The sequence below is a fragment of the Mauremys reevesii genome, linkage group 26, assembly GCF_016161935.1.
Source record: "Mauremys reevesii isolate NIE-2019 linkage group 26, ASM1616193v1, whole genome shotgun sequence".
Classification (NCBI taxonomy): domain Eukaryota; kingdom Metazoa; phylum Chordata; order Testudines; family Geoemydidae; genus Mauremys; species Mauremys reevesii.
Genome location: NC_052648.1, coordinates 10,837,209 through 10,860,421, shown reverse-complemented (window position 1 = coordinate 10,860,421; position 23,213 = coordinate 10,837,209). Strand labels below are relative to the sequence as shown.

General features: G+C 58.0%; 1 protein-coding gene across 5 annotated transcripts in view; it reads left to right on the top strand.

The window, feature by feature from the left end:
• Positions 1-23,188, top strand: part of CSNK1G2 (casein kinase 1 gamma 2) — an 85,471-nt gene extending 62,283 nt beyond the window's left edge. For 2 of the 5 annotated variants that reach the window (XM_039516013.1, XM_039516014.1), the window contains exons 3-13: positions 3,381-3,421; positions 5,415-5,484; positions 7,463-7,704; positions 8,979-9,213; positions 10,067-10,152; positions 14,140-14,224; positions 14,754-14,902; positions 15,364-15,447; positions 18,214-18,318; positions 20,642-20,748; positions 21,583-23,188. In XM_039516013.1, coding sequence (XP_039371947.1) covers positions 3,381-3,421; positions 5,415-5,484; positions 7,463-7,704; positions 8,979-9,213; positions 10,067-10,152; positions 14,140-14,224; positions 14,754-14,902; positions 15,364-15,447; positions 18,214-18,318; positions 20,642-20,748; positions 21,583-21,637 — 1,259 coding nt within the window. In that variant the 3' untranslated portion in view covers positions 21,638-23,188. The remainder of the gene's footprint in view (positions 1-3,380; positions 3,422-5,414; positions 5,485-7,462; positions 7,705-8,978; positions 9,214-10,066; positions 10,153-14,139; positions 14,225-14,753; positions 14,903-15,363; positions 15,448-18,213; positions 18,319-20,641; positions 20,749-21,582) is intronic. The other 3 variants (XM_039516015.1, XM_039516016.1, XM_039516017.1) reach the window with 3 other exon arrangements.
• The last annotated feature ends 25 nt before the right edge of the window (positions 23,189-23,213 follow it).

Here is a 23,213-nt window from a genome sequence, read left to right as displayed (position 1 = left end):
ACTGGTCAGGATCTTCCAAAGTGACTGGCGATTTTGGGAGCCTGCTGGAGACACCTTAAAGGCGCCTGTCTTCCAAAAAATGCTGAGTGCCCTCTCTGGGAATCAGGCCCCTTTCAGGCATTTCTAGCGGGACACCTAAAATCACTAGTCACTTGGGAAAACCTTGGCCGCAGCTAGTCACATGTGTGAATATTGCTACCCCCTGTTGCCATAGGCAGTGCAAGGGTCAACGCTGCTCTGTATTCCCATCTGTCCCTTCTCTTTCTAAATATATACGTCATTTAATGACCACTCCTCTCTTGCTCTGACGGTTACTAGCCAGGAGATGTCTGCTGCGTGTCTGCCCTGGGGAGATGAGTGCCCAACCTCAGAAGAGAGGGAACAAACAGGTTACCGTCTTCCAGCCCGGAGAGGTCACGGTCATTGCACGGGTCTGTCATTCATGTGTGCCACGGATGGGGAGCATGGGGCGTGGGTTGGGCTGAGAGAGAGGGCGTCCAGCATTCTGGGCCCACCTGTTACAGATAACTGAGCGGTGTCATAAAAGTACACCCTGAGATGGAGATCTCTGGACAACAGGAATTGCTTCCTCCTTACAACCTTTAGGGCACCAGACACCCCAGCTGGGGTGTGAAGGAGTTAAGCAGTGGCCTGTCCCCAGTGCTCCTGGCCTGGGGCCACACGAAGCTGGGGGGGAGATGCCGAACTGCGGGAAGGAATCTAGCAACAGGTGAGGAATTCTGCCTCCTTCAAAACTCCTTCAGGGGCAATGCGACTCTGAACTGTCCCAAGCCAGGGCAGTGTGAGAATTGCTTCAGTGCAGAGCCTGCTAGGCTGGTCACACGTGAGCATTAGGCCGCACTACAGTTGTTATAAACCAGATCGGTGCCATGGCTTGGGAGTGGTGTGTGTGGACATCCCCGACCCCCATTCAGCAAAAACAGGAAATTTTTTACCATCAGAACCGTAGCGAATCTAGAACTTTGGACTGAGAATCTGTCACCCTTCAGATAAGTGAATTTCCAAGCCCTGTTGATGGTGAATGTTCCACTATCAGCCCCAGCTGTGCAGCATCCCCTGCCCCAGCTGTAGGCCGGCAGGCAAGTTTCCTGTATCTTAGCCTTCCATCGCAGAGTACATCACAAGCCATCGCTGATTCCCCCTTCCTTCCCCTTCTGTGAGATAAAAACATTGTTATTACTTGAGAGCTACTGATTAAAAGAGCTGTGTGAGAGCGAAGAATTGTTATCCCCGTTGTACGGATGGGGCAACTGAGGCACAGAGCAAGAGATGTGACTTGCCTGAGGTGACACCATGGGTCAGACTGGAATGGAGCCCGGGAATCCTGTGCTCTAGCCACTTGGTCGCTCACGTTGGACTCATGTAACTAAATCCATTTTGTGCATTATCTACCGTTGGACACCGTCTCGGGGCTCTGTATCAATGTGAGGAGACTAGGGTCCTGCCCTTGCTATTTCCTGAGATTTGCACTCAAATTCAGCTCGGTCCTAGAGGCAGCGGCCTGGAGACGGCTGGCCCTGGGGTTGAACCCAGTGTTGTGCTGCCTTGCTCCCCCGGCTGCAGAAGGGGAACCGCTCCCTCCCTAGGGTGGTGTTCCTCTGAGGTGCGGGATGCGGAGGCTGTGGCTCAGTGAAAGTTGTTTGTGGTCAGATGTTACAAACCAGGAAAAGACCCCGGTGCAGCGGGACTAGACAGACCCCTGGGGGCAGCACTGGCCGTCCCTAGTGTAACATTGAGCAAAAACGAATCCTCTGCTGTAACTGGAGCCTTGAGCTACCTAAAGGGACTAGGGTGTTCCAAGGAGCTCCCTTCTGCTCTCTGAGGTGATTCCCTGCACGGATCTACTCCGCAGGGGCTGCCTGTAAACTTTCGTGACCCACTTCTCAGTGTTTTATATGTCCCCAATACGCAGAGGGTACAGGTCTGTTACAGCGCCGGCTGTGGAGTCCAGCCTTTTAGCTGCAGCTGCAGAGACTCCTGCGTTCGGTTCTGGAGGTGGCCAGTTCCATCCCCAATGGGTTGGCCGTGAAGGAGGCTGTTATGCTTGGGCCTTCTGAATGGTGCTCGCCCTGGGGGGAGGGATAGCTCAGTGGTTTGAGCATTGGCCTGCTAAACCCAGGGTTGTGAGTTCAATCCTTGAGGGGGCCACTTAGGGATCTGGGGCAAAAATTGGTCCTGCTAGTGAAGGCAGGGGGCTGGACTCAATGACCTTTCAAGGTCCCTTCCAGTTCTAGGAGATTGGTATATCTCCAATTATTACCTATATTACCTTTAGATAAGGGCGGACAGCCCAGCTGCTGCTTGTTCTCTGCTGACTGCAGCAGGCAGCAAACCAGAGTTCTGCAGAGCCTAGCGGTCCCTTTGTTCCCATGGTGATGGTGGTGTCCCTCTGAATACCCTGGGGTGGGGATGAAGCCGGGGGAGCCCCATGGGGCTCCAAGCTGCGGAGTGGGTCTGTGCAGGCCATCTCCCCAGAGCAGCGCCGTCACCATGGCAAGGAGCCATTCCGCTCCCCCTGGGGCTCCAGAGAAGCAATGGTTTGTTAGTAGTAGTAGTAGTAGTAATGTGGCCTGAGGGCCCCGTTGTGCCAGGTGCTGTACAAGCGCAGAGCAGCAGATGTGCTTTAAGGAGAGAGGCCCTGCTCCGTTCTCATCCTGGGCTGCTGTTTGTGGTGTCCAAGCTTTGGGGCTTGTCCCATTTTGAGATGAAGGAGCTGTGAGGTAAGGCCAAGGCTCGTCTGCTCTTGCACAAGACGCTCTGCTGCTAGAGGAGCAAGAACACCCCACTCCCCCTCTCCCCCCCGCTGCGGATGTTTGCAGTCGCATGTTGCTAGTTCACGGTGAGCTAAGGGACATGCCCAGACTTTTCCAGCAGCGCAGGGCACCTTGGTAACTTGCTGGGGGTTGTGCCAACTGCCATAAAATGCAATAGATTGAAAGTACTTTCACCTACTTATTGCAGAGATATGGCCTGGAAAGACTACAGGTCCCAGCATGCACTGCTTCCATCCTGAGAGAACATTGCATGTGGGGACCTCTCAGTTCCCAGCGCCTCACCAGTCACCCGAACAACATGTAGCTTCCAAATAGCAAGTGAATCCGAGTGTGCTGCCCTGGGGATAAAGACCTGCAGCACGCTCTGTCGCTAACTGTACAGAGACAGTTCCTTGTTACGGGCCGAGGGGACACAGATCTCCCCGTTCGCTTCTCTGCAAACCGCCTGACCTGCCGGGGATGCTTTTAAAAATAAAGAGCTTGCTAGAGAATTTGGCTTGTTCCCAGCCTGCTGCGTTTGACACCTGGGGATTGTTTGTAAGTTTCACTCACGCCCTATGTTATTTCTCTCATCTCTTTCTGCAGGAAAGAATCTCTACACGAATGAATATGTAGCTATAAAATTGGTGAGTTTCTTTTCCTTCCCTCTCAGTGTGCTGTCCAGGTTAGCTAGTGTTTCAGAGCCTGGCCTTTTACTAATCGGTTAAAATGTCTCTAGCTGAAGCAGTTGTTACATAGAGGCTATGTAAGATGTGTTCGGCGGTGGTTGAGAACCTAGTGCATGCAAAGCAATTAATGCAGTTACCAAGCCATGAGGTTTGGGCGTGGGAAGCGTGTGGCTCTGAAGCTCTGAGTCGGGATCAGCTGGATCATGGCAACTCCAGAACTTTCCGCCACACACTAGCCATCTCTACGATTGGTACCAACAGGGAGTCTCAGCAGAGAGCCCAAGAGTGAAAGAGCCATGGACCCTGCGTTATCCAGGTCAGGATGAGACGCACTCGGGGAGCTTCAGTATCCCCTTCTAGGCTCCCATCGGTCCCTTTCCCCAGCACTGCATTTCTTGCCATGCCACCTGGGACAAGGCCGCCTCCTGCTCAGCCTCCCCTTCCATTGGCCTAGCAGCAGAGGGAGCAGGCAGCCTGCTGCTGTCTCCCTTCCTGCAGTCCCCAGCCATCACGAGGTGTCTAACAAACTCACCTGTGGAAGCTGCATTTCTCTGCTTGGAGCAGCACTCTGTGGTTGGCACTGGCCCCAGCCCCTATCTGGAGTGCAGGCCAGGAAGGGTTGGGGGAATGGGCCCAAGTCCATATACCCAGAACTGGCATCGTGGGGTAGATGTGCCAAGAAGGGTAGAGAAACCTTGCATGGCAGAGCCTTCCACTCAACAGCAGTAACTCAAGTGTCCCTTTGTAGCTCAGGTGAGTGGGAGACTGGAATGTGGGGGGGATGAAAACCCCATCTGTTTGTGGAGCTAATGGAACTGCTCCTGCGTGAGGCGCTCCAGCCTCTGAGCCGGTGCTGTCCTAGCTGCACAGACATTGCCCCTCGCTGCGTCCTAATCTGAGCCTTCCCCCTCATCCGGTGCCCCAGGCACTAGGGGTGTAATTGTCTCTGCTTTCTCTGCATGGCACTTTCAGGGTTCCCCGGAGGGCGTGGCTAAAGCACGGGCCATGGACCTAACTCTCCTCCCAGGGCAACTGCTGGTGAAACTCCTCAAAGCTCCAGCCGACGCTGAGGGTTTTAGGAACTCTCACCCTGTGTGCCCGAGCTGTCGGGTGGCAAATCCCCATGTGCCTGGCCCCTGCTTTGGGGAATGCATTGCAATAAAACTGTTTGGGCACCAAACACACTGGCTTTGAGCAGCCACGTGGACTTGCCACTAAGCCCAGGGCTCTGGGAAGGAAGCGACCGTACGGCGCAGTTTGCCAAAGACCAGTTGCGTGCCCGATGTGTTCCAGAGAGGCCTGTAATGAAAGGCTGGACGGAATACAGCATCCCTGAGATTCCTGGTGCTAAAAGAGATTCTGTCAGAGGGAGAGTCCCGGGGCAGGCTTCCTGCTCAGTTACTCTGCCTCATGGCCCGTGGTGCCAGAAGTGAGTGGGGATTGCCAAAGTACAGATTCTCCAGCCTTTCTCCTCCCTCCCCGCCCCAAAAGCGACTGACCAGAAACAAAGTCAGAGGAGAGAGATCATCATCTCCAGCCTGGAGTCTCCATTATACCTCAGCCCCTTTGCACCACCCTGGCCTTTATGTAACTGAGGCCTTGTGCTTTGTGGTGATGCCAGTCCCCTGCTGGGATGATTTCCTGCCATGTCCGTTCTCTCTCACCCAGGGGCCTACATTCTCTCCTCTGTGTCATTCATTTCCTGTAAATTAAGAAAGTTGCCCAGTGGATCAGATGTCTATCCCTGAGGGTTGGTCTCCATTTCATGCTGACTTCCCATAGACCAGACCCCTTCTCTGCTCTGTAATGAACATTTGGGTGAGCTGTAAAATGTGCTGCAGCCATTTGCCTTGCCTGAAGTCAGGGCATCTGAAGTAAGCAGCCCTTCCTGAGCCCCTGCATGTCCCGCTCATTTGCTCACCTCCTCTCTCTTTCTCTCACTTCCCCCCAGGAACCGATAAAATCACGAGCCCCACAGCTGCATCTGGAATATCGGTTTTACAAACAGCTCGGAAATGCAGGTAAGGAGCAGCTGTGTGTGCAGAGCACTGGGGAGGGGCCCAGCTGGCCTGGAAGGACAGGAGTGGGGGAGTGTGTGCAACTCTCATTGTAACCATGACGCTGCAGCTTTGCCCTCCATCCCCAGCGTAAGCTGCTGAGGCCCATCTGCTTGGCTGACAGAGGCAGGTTTTCCATACGCTTCTCATCTTTGATCCCCTTTGTTTTCATTTCTGTGCTAGTGTCGGGGATGCGGCTGAGCTGCCTCGGGTCATCTGGGACCCTCCTTCCCCTGCACCCCCCTTCCCAAAGAGCAGGGTGTCCTGCTCCCCAGGTGATGGGGCTGGGTGGGGGGTGTCACCCCTCCAAGCTGGGACTGACCCTGGGACTCCCGATACAGGGGAAGGTGGGAAAGTGTATCTCAGCCAGGAGGAGAATGGTGGCCATTGAGTGCCAGCAGCCTCTGTTCCTGGTGTATGGGTGGAGTCCTGTGGGGTTCAGATCCAGCTAACGCCCTTTCGCAGTGTCCCAGCTCCTTCCGGCCAGCGCCGGAGGGCTGGATGGTGTTTGGATTGTCAGACAGGTTACTGGGAAGGGTCATCTCCTCTCCCCCCACCCCCCCCAAACAAACCTCAGGAACCTGGTGTGCATCATACATGGTGCCTCCATCTCCCTGCAACACAGGATCCAGAAGCTAAGCTTGTCCTTCCCTCTCCGTCCCCAAGTCCTCCAGCACTGGAGTAGAAGGGATTGGCTGAGAGTTGGGAGTGGGGGGCTGCGGGTCGGGAGTGAGGGGCATCACAGAGCTGTGGGGGGAGCTCAGGGCTGGAATAGCAGAGGGCTGCGGGTCGGGAGTGAGGGGCACTGGCAGAGCTGGGGGGGGGGAGCTCAGGGCTGGAATAGCAGGGGGCTGCGGGTCGGGAGTGAGGGGCATTGCAGAGCTGGGGGGGAGCTCAGGGCTGGAATAGCAGGGGGGCTGCGGGTCAGGAGTGAGGGGCATCGCGGAGCTGTGGCGGGGGAGCTCAGGGCTGGAATAGCAGGGGGCTGCGGGTCGGGAGTGAGGGGCATCGCAGAGCTGGGTGGGGGGAGCTCAGGGCTGGAATAGCAGGGGGGCTGAGGGTCGGGAGTGAGGGGCATCGCAGAGCTGTGGTGGGGAGCTCAGGGCTGGAATAGCAGGGGCTGCGGGTCGGGAGTGAGGGGCACTGGCAGAGCTGGGCGGGGGGAGCTCAGGGCGGGAATAGCAGGGGACTGCGGGTCGGGAGTGAGGGGCATCGCAGAGCTGTGGTGGGGAGCTCAGGGCTGGAATAGCAGGGGGCTGAGGGTCGGGAGTGAGGGGCACTGGCAGAGCTGGGCGGGGGGAGCTCAGGGCTGGAATAGCAGGGGCTGCGGGTCGGGAGTGAGGGCATCGCAGAGCTGGGGAGCTCAGGGCTGGAATAGCAGGGGGCTGCGGGTCGGGGGTGAGGGGCACTGGCAGAGCTGGGCGGGGAGAGCTCAGGGCTGGAATAGCAGGGGGCTGCGGGTCGGGAGTGAGGGGCATCACAGAGCTGGGGGAGCTCAGGGCTGGAATAGCGGGGGGGCTGCGGGTCAGGAGTGAGGGGCATCGCAGAGCTGGGCGGGAGGTCAGGGCTGGAATAGCGGGGGCTGCGGGTCGGGAGTGAGGGGCATCGCAGAGCTGGGGGGGGAGCTCAGGGCTGGAATAGCGGGGGGCTGTGGGTCGGGAGTGAGGGGCATCGCAGAGCTGGGGGGGGAGGAGCTCAGGGCTGGAATAGCAGGGGGCTGCGGGTCGGGAGTGAGGGGCATTGCAGAGCTGTGGCGGGGGAGCTCAGGGCTGGAATAGCAGGGGGCTGCGGGTCGGGAGTGAGGGGCATCACAGAGCTGGGGGGGTGTGCTCAGGGCTGGAATAGCAGGGGGCTGTGGGTCAGGAGTGAGGGGCCTAGCACCAGCAACAGGGCATCTCCTCCAGCCCCCCTATTTCCTCCAGCCCCCTGCTTTTGTCCCTAGCCGCCACCTGGCTGGGGCGCTGCCGCCGGGAGGGAGGGATTTCCCCGTCTCTGCTGCAGCTCGGCACTGACTCCCCCACACTCGCCCCTGCAGAAGGAATTCCTCAGGTTTATTACTTTGGGCCCTGTGGGAAGTACAACGCCATGGTGCTGGAGCTGCTGGGACCCAGCCTGGAAGACCTGTTCGACCTGTGCGATCGGACCTTCACGCTCAAAACCGTCCTGATGATAGCGATACAGCTGGTAAGCGCCGCCGCCCCCCGGGCTCAGCCCGTGCGCGCGCGTGAGCAGCTGGGATGTACGGCATGCCCTGCCGTCGAATCCCCAGGGACCAGCTCCCCCATCCAGAAGGAGGCAAAAGCGCCCAGTGTGTAACGTTCGCATTGGGGGTGCAGTCAGGGTTTGGCAGGCAGCTTCCTGGCAGGAGACCAGCAGGCTGCATGTTCTGCACCAAATCCAACGGCCCTGGAGGGAGGGGAGCGACGGGGGGGATCCGAGAGCAGGAAGGAATTCTTAAGAGACGTGTGGGCTGATGGGGAAACTCCTGCTGGGGAGCCCCATCTCAAGAAGTCTTCCCTCATTGGATGGCTGTGTTGAATTGGAGACAGTGTAGCCTAGTGGATAGAGCACTGCACCATGACTCGGGAGGCCTGGGTTTTATTCCTGGCTCCACCACTGACCTGTTGTGTGTCCGTGCCTGTTTCCCCATCTGCAAACCAGGGATAATGGTGCTTTATTTCTCTGTGAACTGGAGGTAGATTCATGTTGCTCAAAACTCCCAGGTGTTGGCAGGAGTCAGCAGCAAATGCAGGCTCAGAACCCATGTGGCTGACAGACCCTGTCTGGCCTGCCCTTTGTGGGGTGCTACAGCCCACAGAGACTACACCTCCCAGCCTGCACTGCTCCATGGAGAGACAGCCTCCAGCTCAGGGTGGAGCATGGCATGCTAGGAACCATAGTCCTGGCAGGCTGCTGCTGGTTCTGGGGTAGGAGCACTAGGTGCGGCATGTGGCCTTCTGATCTATCAGCTTGGCCCTGGGATTGCTGGAGGTTTTTCCTGGGATCTGTAAAGCTCCACCCCTACAAACAATCCCTTGCTTGGGCTTTAAAATGTAATAAGGCCAAGCTCTTATGTAGCACCTTTCATGGCTGGGTCACAGTGTGTACGTGTGTATCCTCCTGGCCCTGGCAGGGCAGGGCTGTTGGGTGGAGAACCGAGGCACACAGACGCTCGGCCAAGGTCACTTGGGGAGGCTGTGGAAGAGCAGGGAATTGGATTAGGCTAGTGCCCTGACTGTCCTTCCTCTCCTGGAGCTGGGTGGGCGAGTGGGGATCCAGCGGGCCTGGCTCTGAGAGCCAAGCAGAGTGGCTGCTGGCTTCAGTGGAGTTACCTCGGTTTGAGATGGGGCGGGAACAGAACGGGGCCCAGGAGTCCGGAGTGAAAGGCCGGGCATTGTCCGTGCCAGCAGAGCAAGCCTGCCCGCGGCCTCCTGCTGATGCCAGCCCCTCCCCCCCAGATCACGCGGATGGAGTACGTTCACACCAAAAGCCTGATCTACAGAGACGTCAAGCCAGAGAACTTCCTGGTGGGGCGGCCGGGCAGCAAGCGTCAGCACACCATCCACATCATTGACTTTGGCCTGGCCAAAGAGTACATTGACCCCGAGACCAAAAAACACATCCCCTACCGAGAGCACAAGAGCCTGACGGGGACGGCGCGATACATGAGCATCAACACACACCTTGGGAAAGGTACCGTGCCCGGCTGTCGCTGGCATTGCCCGAGGGAGAGGGAGATGGGGGGTAGATAAGCCAGTGGCTCCCACACGGCCCCAGGCCCGTGTTTCCCCGGCTCTGTGCTGAGAGGCAGCCAGAGGTGAGGCAGGTCTATGAGGGAACCTGTCCTGCTCCGGCTGGCGTCTGCCCCAGGAATGTTCCTGTCCCCCGTATTGCTCTGGGTAAAGGGCACCTGCGAGAGAGATGCCTGCTGCTAGGGGGGCATTGGTTTCTGACAGCGAGGTGTCATGGGCTGGGGGTAGCTAGGTCTGCAGCCGAGTGCGCTTGGAGCACCAGCACCCGACCACCAGTGAGCTAATGTGCTGCTGGGCCCTGCCGCAGCGGAGATCGGCACTGCCGTGGGCAGGACAGGGGGTGCCTCTGTGCAAGTCCACATGGCGTGTCAGCCTCTTCAGGGCCAGGGCAGGAGAGCCCGTAAGACGCTCAGCCTGCTATCGCTCACTTCATTCACCCCGATGAAACCCAGCCGCTAATGCCATGCACCCCAGTCCGGCTGCCTCTAGTGCCTGTCTCCTGGTCCTGGTGGAGTGAGCTCCCCAGAGCCTGGGCTCACTCTGTACCAGCTCTTGGCCCCCCGGGGAGCCCAGATGCAGCAATACGAAGGGGTTATGTGGTGCTCGAAAGGCCCTTTGTTCAGCTTTGCTTCGTCTGAGCAGCTTACTCCCTCTCGTGAGCTGCCCTGGGATTCTTGCACTGATGGAGCTGCCATGGGGTGCGACGGGATGGTGGGGCTGGGGGTAGGGTATGGGGCAGCTCTGCCCTCCGAGGAATCTGCACGTCGCACTTACCGTTTCTCTCTCCTGCCCAGAGCAAAGCCGCAGGGATGACCTGGAAGCACTAGGGCACATGTTCATGTACTTCCTGCGGGGCAGCCTCCCTTGGCAAGGGCTCAAGGTAAGTGCCAGCCGGCTGCTGGGGCGCTGAGAGAGCCCAAGGGCCTGAGTGTGTGTCTCACGCGGCTGGCATGGGGGCGCGGCGCCTCCGCAGAGAGCAGGCCGGGCAGGAGCCCGCTCTGAGCTTGCGGACAGAGTAACGTTAACACGGGCACTGACAGCATCAACACACGCTCATGGGGGTGCTCTGGTTCGAGCCCGGGTGCCTGGCTGGCTGGCTGGCTGGCTGGGCACTGTAGGATGGACTTATCTGAGGAGAATGTGAGTAATTGTCAATTCTCCGTCGAGTGATTGTTCACGTCCATTCCAATTCGGTGTGTGCGCGCTGTGTGCACGGACGTTGGAAACTTTTCCCTTAGCAGCTCCTGTCGGGACGGCAGGGGAGCCCCCTGGAGTGGCACCGTCATGGAGGTGTATATATTACCCTGCCGGCCCGACTCCCCTTCGGTTCCTTCTTACCATCCCTGGCAGCGCTGGAACGTGTGTTCTCTCTCTCTCTCTCTCTCTCTCTCTCTTGCGAGTGATCCCTTAGCCTTCCAGTCTTCTCGTTAGAGTTGTTCTTAGATAGTTATCAGTTAGCTAAATACCATTGTATTCAGGTGTCTGAGAACTAGTTCCAGCACCAGCCTTGGGCTGCGGGGCATGCCGCAAGCCCAAGGTTTCAAAGCTTGCGGCACATCTGTGCCTAACAGCCACCCCCACGACTCCTGTCTCCGGAGTCTGGGAGAGGCTCATCAGGCCGAGCGCTGCAAAATCTGCAAGGCCTTCAAGCCGCGCACTAAGAAAGAAAGAGACTTTCGCCTTAAGCAGTTGCTTATGGAGGCCGTGTTTCAACCACCGGCCCCTGACCCACCAGCCCCGGCTTCCTCGGTGCAAAGTGCCCCGGCATCCATGCGAGACCCGGCACCTCCCAGGCACTGTAAATCGCCGGCACCGAAACGACCAACCTCGGCACCAGTCGACCTCTCCGGCACCGACTAAGCATCACAAGAAAGGGAAAAGAGGGCACTCCCCCCAGAGAGCTACTAAGCCACTCAAAGAAGCTCCCGGCGCACAGACAGCTTGTGGGCCCGAGCCAAGAACTGGCACCGTCGACTCCGGCGCCACAGTATCCAGCAGATTCAGTGCCGACGAATGTCTGGAGGAGGGTCCTTGAACCACCCCCACCCCCACCCGCCGCCCCCCAACACTTTCGAGGCAGCGAAAGACCTCATTGATTTGTCGGCGCCAAACCCTTTCCCATGCAGGGAGAAGCCTCCAGCAGCACCCAAAAGGGTGCCGTCCAGAGAGAAGCCGGCAATGGTGCGCCGCTCGAGGTCACTGTCTTGGCACCGCTCCTGTTCAAGCTCGGCGTCCTGCTATTCCCCGGCACCCACGACCCAGTGTGAGGTTACGGCACCGGAGGCGAACCTGCCAGCGGCGCACACGGTGCCTGCACGCCAGTCCATGACGCCATCGGTCGCCCAGCACTGGAGTACGGCACCGACAACCTCACCAGCACCGAGTGCAAGACACCGGTTCCCGTCCTGAGACTGCCGGTACTGTTCGCGGTCCCAGCCAGCCAGGCACCACTCCCTGGCATCCTGCGGCCACTCAACGTTCGGCACCGCCCTGGTCCTCTCCCGACTCCGGTCACTCTAGCTACAGCAGACGTCGAACCGTAGCTAGCAGAGAATCCCAACCAGCATGGCAGCCACTATGGCCTCCTCCGGGTCAGTGGCCCTTCTGGACCCCATGGGCCTAGCACCAGCAACAGGGCATCTCCTCCAGCGCCTCTAGGTCGGGGCACTCCATGCGACACCATTCCAGGTCGCCACACTGGCATGCACCAAGGACCCCCAAGAGCAACCGGTGCTCTCAGGCCCGGTACCCGCGGCGGTGCCGAGCACTGTGATGCCCCGAGAGGCGTCAGCCCCCCAGGGCCCTGAAGTGACCCAGGCATTTGGGGACACACAGGAGGGTCTAGATGAGGGCAGCCTACAGCACCTCACTTCCTCCTCTTCCCTAGATGAGGCGGTGGTGGGAACATCAGTCTCAGGACTGCCACCGATTGACCACAGGGCTCACCAGGAGCTAGGATCACCCTCAATATGGGTCTCCAGGCGGAAGAAACGGTGGAGCAGGAGGATCCGATGGTGGAGATCCTGACGCCCGAGGGTCCCTCCAGAGTTGCACTCCCTCTCATAAAGACCATACAGATGAATTACAACACTATATGATAGACCCCGGACTCAGTCATGCCAATGGCCAGGGGAGTAGAATGGAAATTCTTCACTCCTTCCAAGGGCCATGAGTTCCTGTCCTGCCATCTGACTCCGTTCCCTAGTTGTTTCAGCAGCCAAGGAGCCAAGCGTTTGGACCTCTTCGGTAGGAAGGTCAGCTCCTTGGGAGGCCTCCACCTACGCATCGCCAACCAGCAGGCGATCCTTAATAGACATAACTTCAACTCTTGGACGGCCGTGTCCAAGTTTAAGGATCGCCTGCCCCAGGACTCTGACTCTGAGTTTGCGGTTTTAATCGAGGAAGGAGAGGCGGTGGCTAAGACTTCGCTACAAGCCTCCCTCGATTCAGCTGACTCTGCGGCTGGAACCATTGCCTTGGGGATAGTCATAGAATCAGAGAATATCAAGGTTGGAAGGGACCTCAGGAGCTCATCTAGTCCAACTCCCTGCTCAAAACAGGACCAAGCCCCAGACAGATTTTTACCCCAGTTCCCTAAATGGCCCCCTCAAGGATTGAACTCACAAGCCTGGGTTTAGTAGGCCACTGCTCAAACCACTGAGCTATCCCTCCCCCCAATGCGGCTCCAGGCATCAGGCCTCCCTCCAGAGGTCCAGAATACCCTCCAAGACCTTCCCTTTGAGGGCTTGGGCCTTTTCTCCGAGCAAACAGACTCCAGGCTGCATGGCCTTGAGGATTCTAGGACGACCCTGAAGTCGCTAGGGATGCGTACGCCAGCACCCCAGAGAAAGCCCTTCAGGCCTCAGCCTCCGCAGCAGAGGCAGTATCAGCCCTGACCCAGGCAGGAGCCGTATCGCAGGCGGGGCAGAAATAACGGGCATAGACAGAACAATGTGCCTAACCAAGGCCAGAATAAACCCCAGCCCGGAAACAAGCAAGGGTTTTGAAGGCACGACCGTGGACAGTGTACCAACCCAGTTCCCGGATCTGTCCCCACAGTTTTTAACCGGCTATCCCACTTACACCATGCGTGGTCCCACAGAACATTGGACCACTGGGTCCTACTCATGGTACAGGTGGGATAGTCACTCCAGTTCTCCTCCTTCCCTCCCTCCCACCCACCTTCCCATCCCTCTTCAGGGTCCCCTCTCACAAGCAACTCCTCACGCAGGAGGTTCGTTCGCTCCTCAGGATAGGGGCGGTGGAGGAGGTTCCACAGGAGCTAAGGGGAAAGGGGTTTTACTCCCATTACTTTCTAATCCCCAAGGCAAAGTGGGATCTCCGACCCATTTTAGACTTTCGGGGGATTGGTACGCGGCTCTCGACATGAAAGACACATACTTCCATATTGCCATCCAGCCGGCGCACCAGCACTTCCTCCGGTTTGTCGTAAACCAGTATCACTCCCAGTTCACGGTTCTCCCAGTTGGCCTGTCCCCAACCCCCCAAGTGTTCACAAAATGCATGGCAGTGGTGGCGGCCTTCCTGCGGAAAAGGCAAGCTCAGGTGTACCCATACCCATACCTCGACGACTGGCTACTCACAGGTCGTTCCAGGGATGAGCTCCAGTCCCAAGTGACGTGAGACACAGATCCAGTCTCCCTGCTCCTCTGGAAACCAACGACGGCTCAGCGGGATAGTGGGATGGCACTACAGTTGCCAGGATGGTTGGGGGAGGGAAGCCCAAGGTCTGCTCCTAAACCCTGTCTTAGGGCTTTGGCCAGTGTGCTCCTGCCAGGCCATCCGGGCGTGCGTGGTGCTTGTCCGCGGTGCCCTGCCAAGCTCTCACCCGTGCTCCTCGTTCCAGGCTGACACGCTGAAGGAGCGGTATCAGAAGATCGGAGACACCAAAAGAGCCACCCCCGTCGAAGTCCTGTGTGAAAACTTCCCAGGTAAGGGTGCTGCTCGAGTCAGGAGAGCCGTGAGGGGCCCGCGCTCTCGCCCGCACTAAATAGACCAGAGAGCCAGAATCTGGAAGGGGAAACTGAGGCACAGAGGGGGACATGACTTGCCCAAGGACACCCAGCAGGTCAGTGGCAGAGCTCGGATTAGCACCCTGGTCTCCTGAGTCCCAGTCTGGTGCACTATCTACTAACCTTCACTGCCACCTATGGGTTACTGCACAGCTCGGTTCCCTGCAGCACCATTCACTGCAACCTCGCCCCCTCCTGCCCCACCTCCTATAGCTGGGCTTGCTGGACTTCTTCCCCCAGCCTCTGTCTGCAGTGGAACGGGGGACCGGAGAGGGGTAGGATCTCTCCCCGTGGCTGTTCCCTACAGCCGTCCCCATTCGGTCTGAGACCCTCAAGCCTCTGTGGGCATTTCCCTGCTGCCCCATTCCTCTCGCTGTGGTGCCTCCCCAGGCCGGGTGCTCCCTGGCCACGGCTCGCAAGCCGCGCTGAGTCCACTGTGCCTCCACAGAGGAGATGGCAACCTACCTGCGCTACGTGCGGCGGCTGGATTTCTTCGAGAAGCCGGATTACGACTACCTGCGCAAGCTCTTCACGGACCTGTTCGACCGGAGCGGCTACGTCTTCGACTACGAGTACGACTGGGCCGGGAAGCCATTAGTAAGTGCTGCTGAACGGAGGGGGGAGACCCCTGCCCCGAGTGCCCCTGGGGGAGGGGCTGGATGGCTGCCTCTGGCTCGAAGTACATGGGAGCAGCAGGCAGAGCTTGGCTGTGTGAGATCCCCTCTGGCTCCTGAGAGGTTAGCTTCCCCCGTCCTCCCATTAGTCCCTTTCCACGGCTCAATGCCTTGTCTGCCCCCCACCCAGAACACACACGTTGTCTCAGCCATTTTCATTCTAGTGGGGCCGGCCCAAGCCAGTCCCATCCCAGCCCCCAGGAGTGAGATCTCTCCCCTCATAGCATGAGCCACAATCCCGCCCTCCACCTACTCAGCGTAGGCCCTCCCCCAGCTCCCGGGCCTTCTCCCCACCGGATGGTAGTAAAACCCAAGGTGCACACGGCCTACACAGAGATTACTGGGCCTTTCTTGATGATTTTCCTCCTGGTGTCTTGATTGCAGCCAACTCCAATCGGCACAATCCACAGCGACGTCCAGGTGCAGCCTCCGAACAGAGACAAAGCACAGCCACACACCAAACACCAGGTGAGCCCCCAGCCAGTCCCAGCGACAGAGCAGCTCGCCCATGGTGGGGCGGAGCGAACCCGTCCGAGCGCAGGCAGAACCAACCGATTCATCGCGGAAGCTGTGGGGAAGAGGGGTCCAGACACCATTAGCCATTCCCGTGGGGACTTGGGAGGCTGAGAGCAGGCAGGCATCTCCTCCGGCCGATCCAGGGGAGACATTGGCTGGCCAGTCCCTTTCTCCGTGGCCAGAAGGAAGGTGGCTGGTGTGGAGGTGCGGGGGAAATGGAAAGCCCTTAGGAGGGATGTGGAGGGTTCGTCAGAGAGGTGGGGCATAGGCCCCTGGGAAGTGCAAGTCTGTAGGGTCTCTTGCCTCTGCACCCCTGTCCCAGCGGCGATTGCAGGGCTGTGCCATTGAGGCTGGCCAGGGAAGGCTGGGCCAGTGCTCTCGGCGCTGGATTGGCTCGTGGGAGGCCTGGATGCTTTGGGAGGATGGGATGTTGGAGGCCCCAGTGCAGCTGGTACATGGCTGACCTGCTGTCAAGGCACCATGGGGCTTGGACGGCAGGGTGGGACCGTGTGCGTCATGGAGCCCTGGCTGGGGATCAGTTGAGACTTTGTCCTTCTTGGGCTCAGCACTGACTGTAGAACCCAGCCCATGGGCGAGACCGGCTCACTGGTGACGGGCCTTCAGGCCAGTCTCAGAACCACCTCTTGGGGTTCTGTCCCAGTGCCGGTGTCATGCAGCCCCGGGCCAGGTCCTTGAGTAACGTCCGGAGAGCTGTGGCTTCCAGGACAGGCTCCCATGCCACATCCCTGCCCCGGCACATGCCCAGGTCCTTGGAGCAACGGTGGATAGGCCCTGCTGGTGAGTCCAGAGGCCCTGAGCTGGTGGTGAGGCTGGCTTGGTGCAGTCCTAGAAGCCCTTGTGGTGGGCGAAGGGAATGGGGTGTGTCGGGATTGCTGGCGCTGCCTGCCACGCTGGAATCGGCTGGGCGGCCTGATTCTGTTGCCCCACTTGGGTGACCATGAAGGGGACCGTGGGAGTGCCCAGCTGAGTTAAACCAGCCCTGACGGGAGCTGGGCTGGCCAGCCGATTGGAGTCTCTCCATGCTGCCTCGTGGGGAGAGCCGCAGGTGATATGATCGCCGCAGTCACCACTATGTGGAGGAGACTCAGCCTCTGTCTCTCGCTCTCTGGGGCGGAGGGGAGGGGGCATAGAGACATGGGCGAAGACGGATCAGGTCTGGGAGGCGCTGCTGAGCTGAGCTGGAATCCGTTCGGTGGAGCCCAACTTTGTTGCCGGCAGGAGAATAGCGCGTGGCAGCCTCGCCCTAGGAACCAGGAAGGCACTTTGCCGAGGCGGCTCTTCCCAGGGGCCAGTGAGGAATGGCCAGGTGCAGAGGGTGGCAGTGCTGGCTCTGCGGGGCGGGGAGAGGGAGAACGTTACCTGGCTTAGCTTCTAGGAAAGCAGGGCAGAGTCCCAGGTAACGGGTCTCCTGCAGCGATGCTCCCAGAAGATGGGTCAGCCAAGGAAACCCATGGAGTGGGGCGGACATTAGAGTGACCGGGCCGAGCTCCGAGTAATCAGCGCTCTCTTGTGACTTGTTCTCTTGCCCATGAGTGCCCTGACAAAGGGGGTTTGATTCCAGGCGATGCTGCACGATCAGGACTTAGTTTAAAAACTGCTCGTCCCCAAGTATGTAGGGACCAGCGGGTTTCACACCCAGCCTTTGTCAAGGCTCAGCCTCCGCAGCCAGCAGCTGGAGAGAACTGGGTTCCCTTTGCCTTAACGTACAAAGAAATCCTCTTGAAGCCTGGTGCTCAGGAGCAGAGGTGGGACCTCAGGTTGTCACTACCTTGGCCAAATGGAGCTGGGTTCGGCTTTTGGACCTGGTGCAGACATCAGAACCAGCTGGGTGTGGGCAGCACAGGCGGACCCAGCAGTCCCACTGCTTTTATGGAGAGGGAATATTCTCCAGGACTCCAGACTCATCCCCTAGTCTCAGTTATCCATGGGACCTTCTCTCTCTCTCTGTGATGGGGGCAGTCAGCAGCAGTGGGAAGAAGGGAGACTGTGGTAACATCCCCAGTGGAAGGTTATCCGCAGGCTTTTTACAGAACGAGAGGCCCAGTGTGATCCCAGAGGATCTGATACACAGGAGGTGCCAGTTCTTCGCTGTATCTAGATTCCTACCCAGTTTACTCTAAGCCCTGATCTTTCCTGAATCCTCTGGCTTTAAACACTGCAGGGATGGGGAGATTGACAGAAATTAAAGCTACGGATCTATCTTCATTCTGCAAAATCACATATCAGGCAGCATCGGCTCCCCCCGCTCTGTCCCCTCCAAGAGGCACTGCTCCGCATGGCGAAACAGCTTCCGTCGCCAGCAGCATGTCTCAGCATTGGCCAAAGCGGAGGGCAGCAGACCAAATGCCTGATCTGCCTGGACTAGTGCGCCAGAGACCCCGCGAGATCCTTGTGTTACGGTGGGGAGGGGGGGGGGTACGTGTGCACATGTGCATAAGTGAAGGTGTGAGTAAAGCGTGAACCCAGTCCACAGACCAGCAGCCGGTCAAATGGCTCTGAGTCCCAGTCCATTGCAGTCTGCTGGGATTTCACTGGGGACCACACTGGTTTTTGCCTTAACACACTAGTGCTGCTCTGTTTATATTTTTGCTTTTGCATGTCTTATTTTCTTGACTCCTCTCCCCCACCGTCCCCACCCCCTCGTCTCCATCCTTCTTCTTCTTCTGTTTTGTTTCCTGTCCTGCCGGTCACTAGCAGTCGCCCGAGGGGAACGAGTTGTGTGATCCTCAGGCTAGTCAGCAGCCTGCCGAGGAACCTCTAGGAACTCACCTAGCGACCAGCAGGCTTGGGGGTTCTGTGCAGGTACATGCAGGGGGCTGAGTGGGAGTGGAGGGGGCATTCCCAAGGGGGACGGGCCACCGGGGAAGGAGCCTGTCCCACAAAACACTGGCTGCAGCAGCATCCTTTGGGCGCGATTTGTGCTTATCCCCAGGATCGGGGCTTTGCAGCCTTTTGTTTCTGTCCGTGGACGTGGAATCCCTGGCTTTGTCCCGTAAGCCTGTCCCCTGGTTCTCCATCCCTTTCTAGTGCTCCTCCTCTTCCGCTTCCAGCATCAGTCAAGCTTGAAACCACGTCCGCTCTCAGATGTGCAGGCCATGCTTAATCCTGCCCTGTAGTCTTCCTCCTTTCCCGCTCTCTGTGACCCCAGCGCCTTGCAGACTGTCCTGGATGTGTGTTGAAGCACATCTCCACTAGGGTCAAGAATCCCCCTACCACAAACTGGGGCAGCTCTGCTTTGTGTCTCTCATGATGAAAGGGAGAAATTCACAGGCTTAGCTGGGCCCTGTCTTGGTGGATTTCACCCTCGTTCCTTGTAATGAGTTGCTCACTAGTGCTGGTCTGTCTGTTGTCACTTGATTTGTTCCTGGGGCAAAGCTTGGCCAACTCTCCCAAGCAGAGCTTTGAGTCCTGCGTGTTCTCCCTGGCTCCTGCTCCCACCACCGGCCTTTGTGAGTGGGCAAGGGACACCCAGCCGTTCTCGCCGCACCGCTCTGCTTCCTGTGGCAACGCGCCCTCCCCCTTGGTGTGCTCTCTAGGCTCAGGGCTTGTCTTCACTGCGGTTAACTCGAGTTATAGCTCCAGTGTGGGGGTGCTTTTAACGCCAGGGGGCTGGTCCCAGGGGGGGCAGGCTGCCGCTCGAGCTGGCGCAATGTGGCGGCTGTGGCCACCACCCCTGGCTGCGGTGACGGTCACTTTGTGCCGTTCGCATGTGGCCTGGCTGCTCTCCCCCCAGCAATGCTGACCCGACCGTACTGCGCTGCGGTGGAGGCACAGCCTATGTCACTGCGGCTGGGCGTGAGCTTGCGTAGCTGGGCCAGGCTGGCTAGGCCTTCCCAGGGAAGGGGTGGGGACAGCCAGAGTTCAAGTACTAGGCCTGGACATCAGCCAGGTCACCTGGCCTTGCCTGGAGGGCAGTGTGGAGAGGTGGTGAGGGGATCAAACAGAGTTGCTCAGCTGCTGCAATGCTGGCCTGGCCCCTCCTGTTGCCACAGGAGCGCCGGCGGTGAAATCGGAAGCGATCCCTATCCGGGGACGTTGGCTCCATTGGCGACTGTAGCAAGAACAAAAGCGCTGGGAAGCCGCTGCTGGTTTCATTTCTGTAGCCGTGTGTGGTGAGGTCACAGGACCTGCTGGCGTGCGAGGGGCTTGGCTCTGGTGTGTCGCAGCCATCGGTGGCGCTGCTCTGTTCCATCTGCTACGTGAGCCGGCGTTAGCGAACGGCACGTGAGCAAAGGATACAGAGCTAGGGAGAGTCAATCTACAGCACGTGGGTCCAAGGCGGGACGACGTGTCTGGGCCAGTGGAAGTTAGTGGGAATCCAGGGCATGTGAATAGCGAAAACCTCAGGGCAGCCCCTGGGGTTTTGCCTTCCCCTGCTTGTTTTTACTGCTAAGTAACAAAACAGGTGCTGGGAGCAGAACAGAACCCCCCACCCACCACCTTTGAGCACTGCTGCTCCACTGGCCTAGTTCTCCGGGATGCGAATGGCCATGGAGCGAAGCGCTGCCCGGCTCGCTGGGTTGCCATTGGCAGGCGGTTTCTGAGGCTCGCTGAGTTTTGATCTGATCGCACAGGAAGAGCCGGGTTTCATTGCTACAGAAATGAAATCTGGACCCTTTCCAGGCATGTTGTGTGGCAGGCCCTGCTAAATAGCCTTCTGGAAAACCCTTCCTCTGCTGCGAGGAGACAGGAGGGCGTTCCTCTCCGCAAGCGATGCGAGCTCGCTCAATTGCTGAGAGTGCTGGGAGGCTGAGGTCCGGCCCCTCTAGCTAGTCTAGCACCTATGGCTCTCGTTGCCAACTTGCCCCAGGACAGATACGATTCAGCAATGCTGCCACCCCAGGCAAAGCAGTCCCGGGTACTGGCATTTCCCTCCCCCGACCGCTGGTACCTGTAGGTCGCCTCCCAGGCCAGGTGCTTAGAAGGAAACTTGGCTTTCACAGTGTGGCAGTTTCTCTATGGGGCTGCTGCTTCGACCTGCCCCCTGCGCTATATAACACGGCCTGTGGGGAAGGCAGGGTCGGGCACTGTTGGCTCCTGCCCAGAGTAGGGAAACTGTTCTCCGCTCCGCCCTCTGTATTGCTTGAACACATCTAGTCTCTGACTGTCCAACTTTTCCTCCCAGGTGATGAGTTCCACCAACGGAGAACTGAACACGGACGACCCAACCGCGGGACACTCGAATGCCCCGATCACGGCGCCCGCCGAGGTGGAGGTAGCGGATGATACAAAGTAAGGACCCGGCTGAATCTACGAGGCTGCTGTTCTCTCTAGCTCACAGCCTGCTCTCCCGAATGTCACCACATGGTGTCTCCCAAGAGCCAGGACTTGTCTGTTTTCAATCTGCAGGGGATGCTGTACTGAGGTTGCTGGCCAGAGACAGACCCTGGGGTTCATTCTAGTTCCTAGGAACGCAGCCTGTGCTGCTCTCCCCTAAATCCCGGCCTGGACTCTGTAGCCGCAGGCGGGATCATTGGCTCCCGCGATGACCAGCGTTGCATCTTCATCTGCCAGAGCGCTTGTCAGTTTCCTAAGGGTGGTGATCTCACTAGTGCCCCCCTAACTCCTGTGAAATGTCCCCACCCCCACTGTCTTGCGGTCTGGGCCTTTTTTTCATTGACCGGGGAACGAAAGGGAGATGGGACCCAAACCCACATCCACTTCTTGCTGGTCTTTAGAACTGTGCGGCTTGCCAGATGGGTTCAGACACATGGTCCGTCTCGCCCAATATCCCCTCTCTGATAGTGGCCAGCACCTGCTGCTTTGGAGGGAAGGTGTAAGAATCCCCAGCAGCAGATGTGGGAGAATCTTCCCCCACACAGGCCACCTCCTGGTCGCTAATAGAGATCGGCTTAAGCCCCGAGGCAGGAGGTTCAAGAACACCTCCCCCTTCCTCCCCCCCCCCCCCAAAAAAACCACATGTTATCATGAACTGCGCTGATTCCAGATATTCTCATTCCCCCTTGCAATGTCCAGTCCCTTCTGGAATCAGGAGGAACCTGCTGTTGGCCTTAGAGGACAAGTGCAGGTCTGGGGGCATGACAGCCCATCTGCCTTTCTTCACAGGTGCTGCTGTTTCTTCAAGAGGAGGAAGAGAAAAACCATCCAGCGCCACAAGTGATCTGCCAGGGACATAACGGATCAGTTTGTGCAGTATCGCCTCTAACTCTGGCTCCGGATGGGTCTAGATTCCTGATCAGATCTGCAAGGCCTTCCCTCCCTCTGATTTGGATGGGGGTGGGGGAAGAGCCGTCATGACTTCACCGCCTAGCACCATGTGTGTGGATGGGGAGGGGGGGAGGGACGTTCCCAAACTGCTTTGCTTTTCCTCTACCAGCACCACATCCACCCAGTAGGCGTTTACTCAAACCCAGTCAGACTTTGCCGCCGTTCCCAGGCCCGTCTGTCATGCAGTCCACGGAGAGCATTAAGCTATTTAACAAGGAAACCAACCAACCAAACCCACGACGTGAATTTCTTTTGATTCTATTAACTAGTTTGAAAACGGGGATCAACTCTACAGACTCAGAAAACGTTGCTGGCGTAGAAGAAGCCGAAGACAATTTCAAGGGGGGGGGCTATGGAGAATTTTTTTCCCTGTCGCTTCGTTATCGCCGAAGTTAATTTAAGTCTCGGTGCAGAGTGCTGCGTTGTCAGTCTTTGACCTTCCTCTTTTTAGTGTTGAAATTCTGCTTTTCTTTTAAAGATGGTGTTTTCCCTGTGAGCTCCCCCTCCCCCGTTTGGTTCAAGTTCTTTCCTGGTGGGGGCGATCAACCGCTATGTTAGCCGAGTCTCTGGTACGGTGATGCGTGGAGGAGGGACTCGTTTACACTTTCGTTTTACGATGCACTTTTGCTAGCAATACAAGCGATGTTTGGTCTTGAAATTAACAGTTTAGTAATTAACTGGGGAAATCAGGTGGGAGGAGGGGAGGGGAGCCGAATTTAGGGTCTCAGGAATGGGTGGGAGCTTATCAGAACCCTGAAGCTGTGCCCTCGGCCCTTTGAAATGGGCAGCCTCCCGTGGGGGCACCTGGCCAAGACCAAAGGGAAACTTAACGTTGAAGAGCAAGGTAGAAAAAGGATGTCTTAATGGTCCCTGCAATGAGCCTTGGGGTGGGGCCCACGACGGCCTAGGCCGGTTTTATGGAGCATAGGATTGCTGAGTCCTGCTTATTCTCCTGGTATGAGAATTCAGTGTCCTCGGTTTGTGAAGTTGCTTAACTGGACTCTTTTAAAAAGACTTTCCTGTTGTTCAGGCCCCTAGCCCAGTGAATCTCCCGTTGCTGATACTCTGACCTCCCGGGAGGATCAAGAGCCTCCTGAATGAACCAAAACCAAGCCAGTGCAGTAAGGCCGCTGTGTGCATGTTCCCTTGGGGGAGGAGGGGAGGCCAGCACTGGTTAAAACTCCTTGGGGTTCCACGTCCCACTTGAAAGGGGCAATGTGAAAAGGGGCCAGCGTGGAGTTGTAGCTTGCTGGGAAATGCAACTCATGAGGACAGACCCAGCTAGGCTGTTCTGTCTGGCCACTGACCCCTCCTTTGTGGAGGGAACCTTATGAAGGTTGAAGCTCACCTAGATTGGCCCACTCAGCTCATCCACCAATCAGAGGCCCATGTGCTTACTCCTTAGCTGATCACATGTTGCAGGTCCTAGTTGTGGATTTTTTTTTTAACTCTACCCCCCTCCCCCCCCA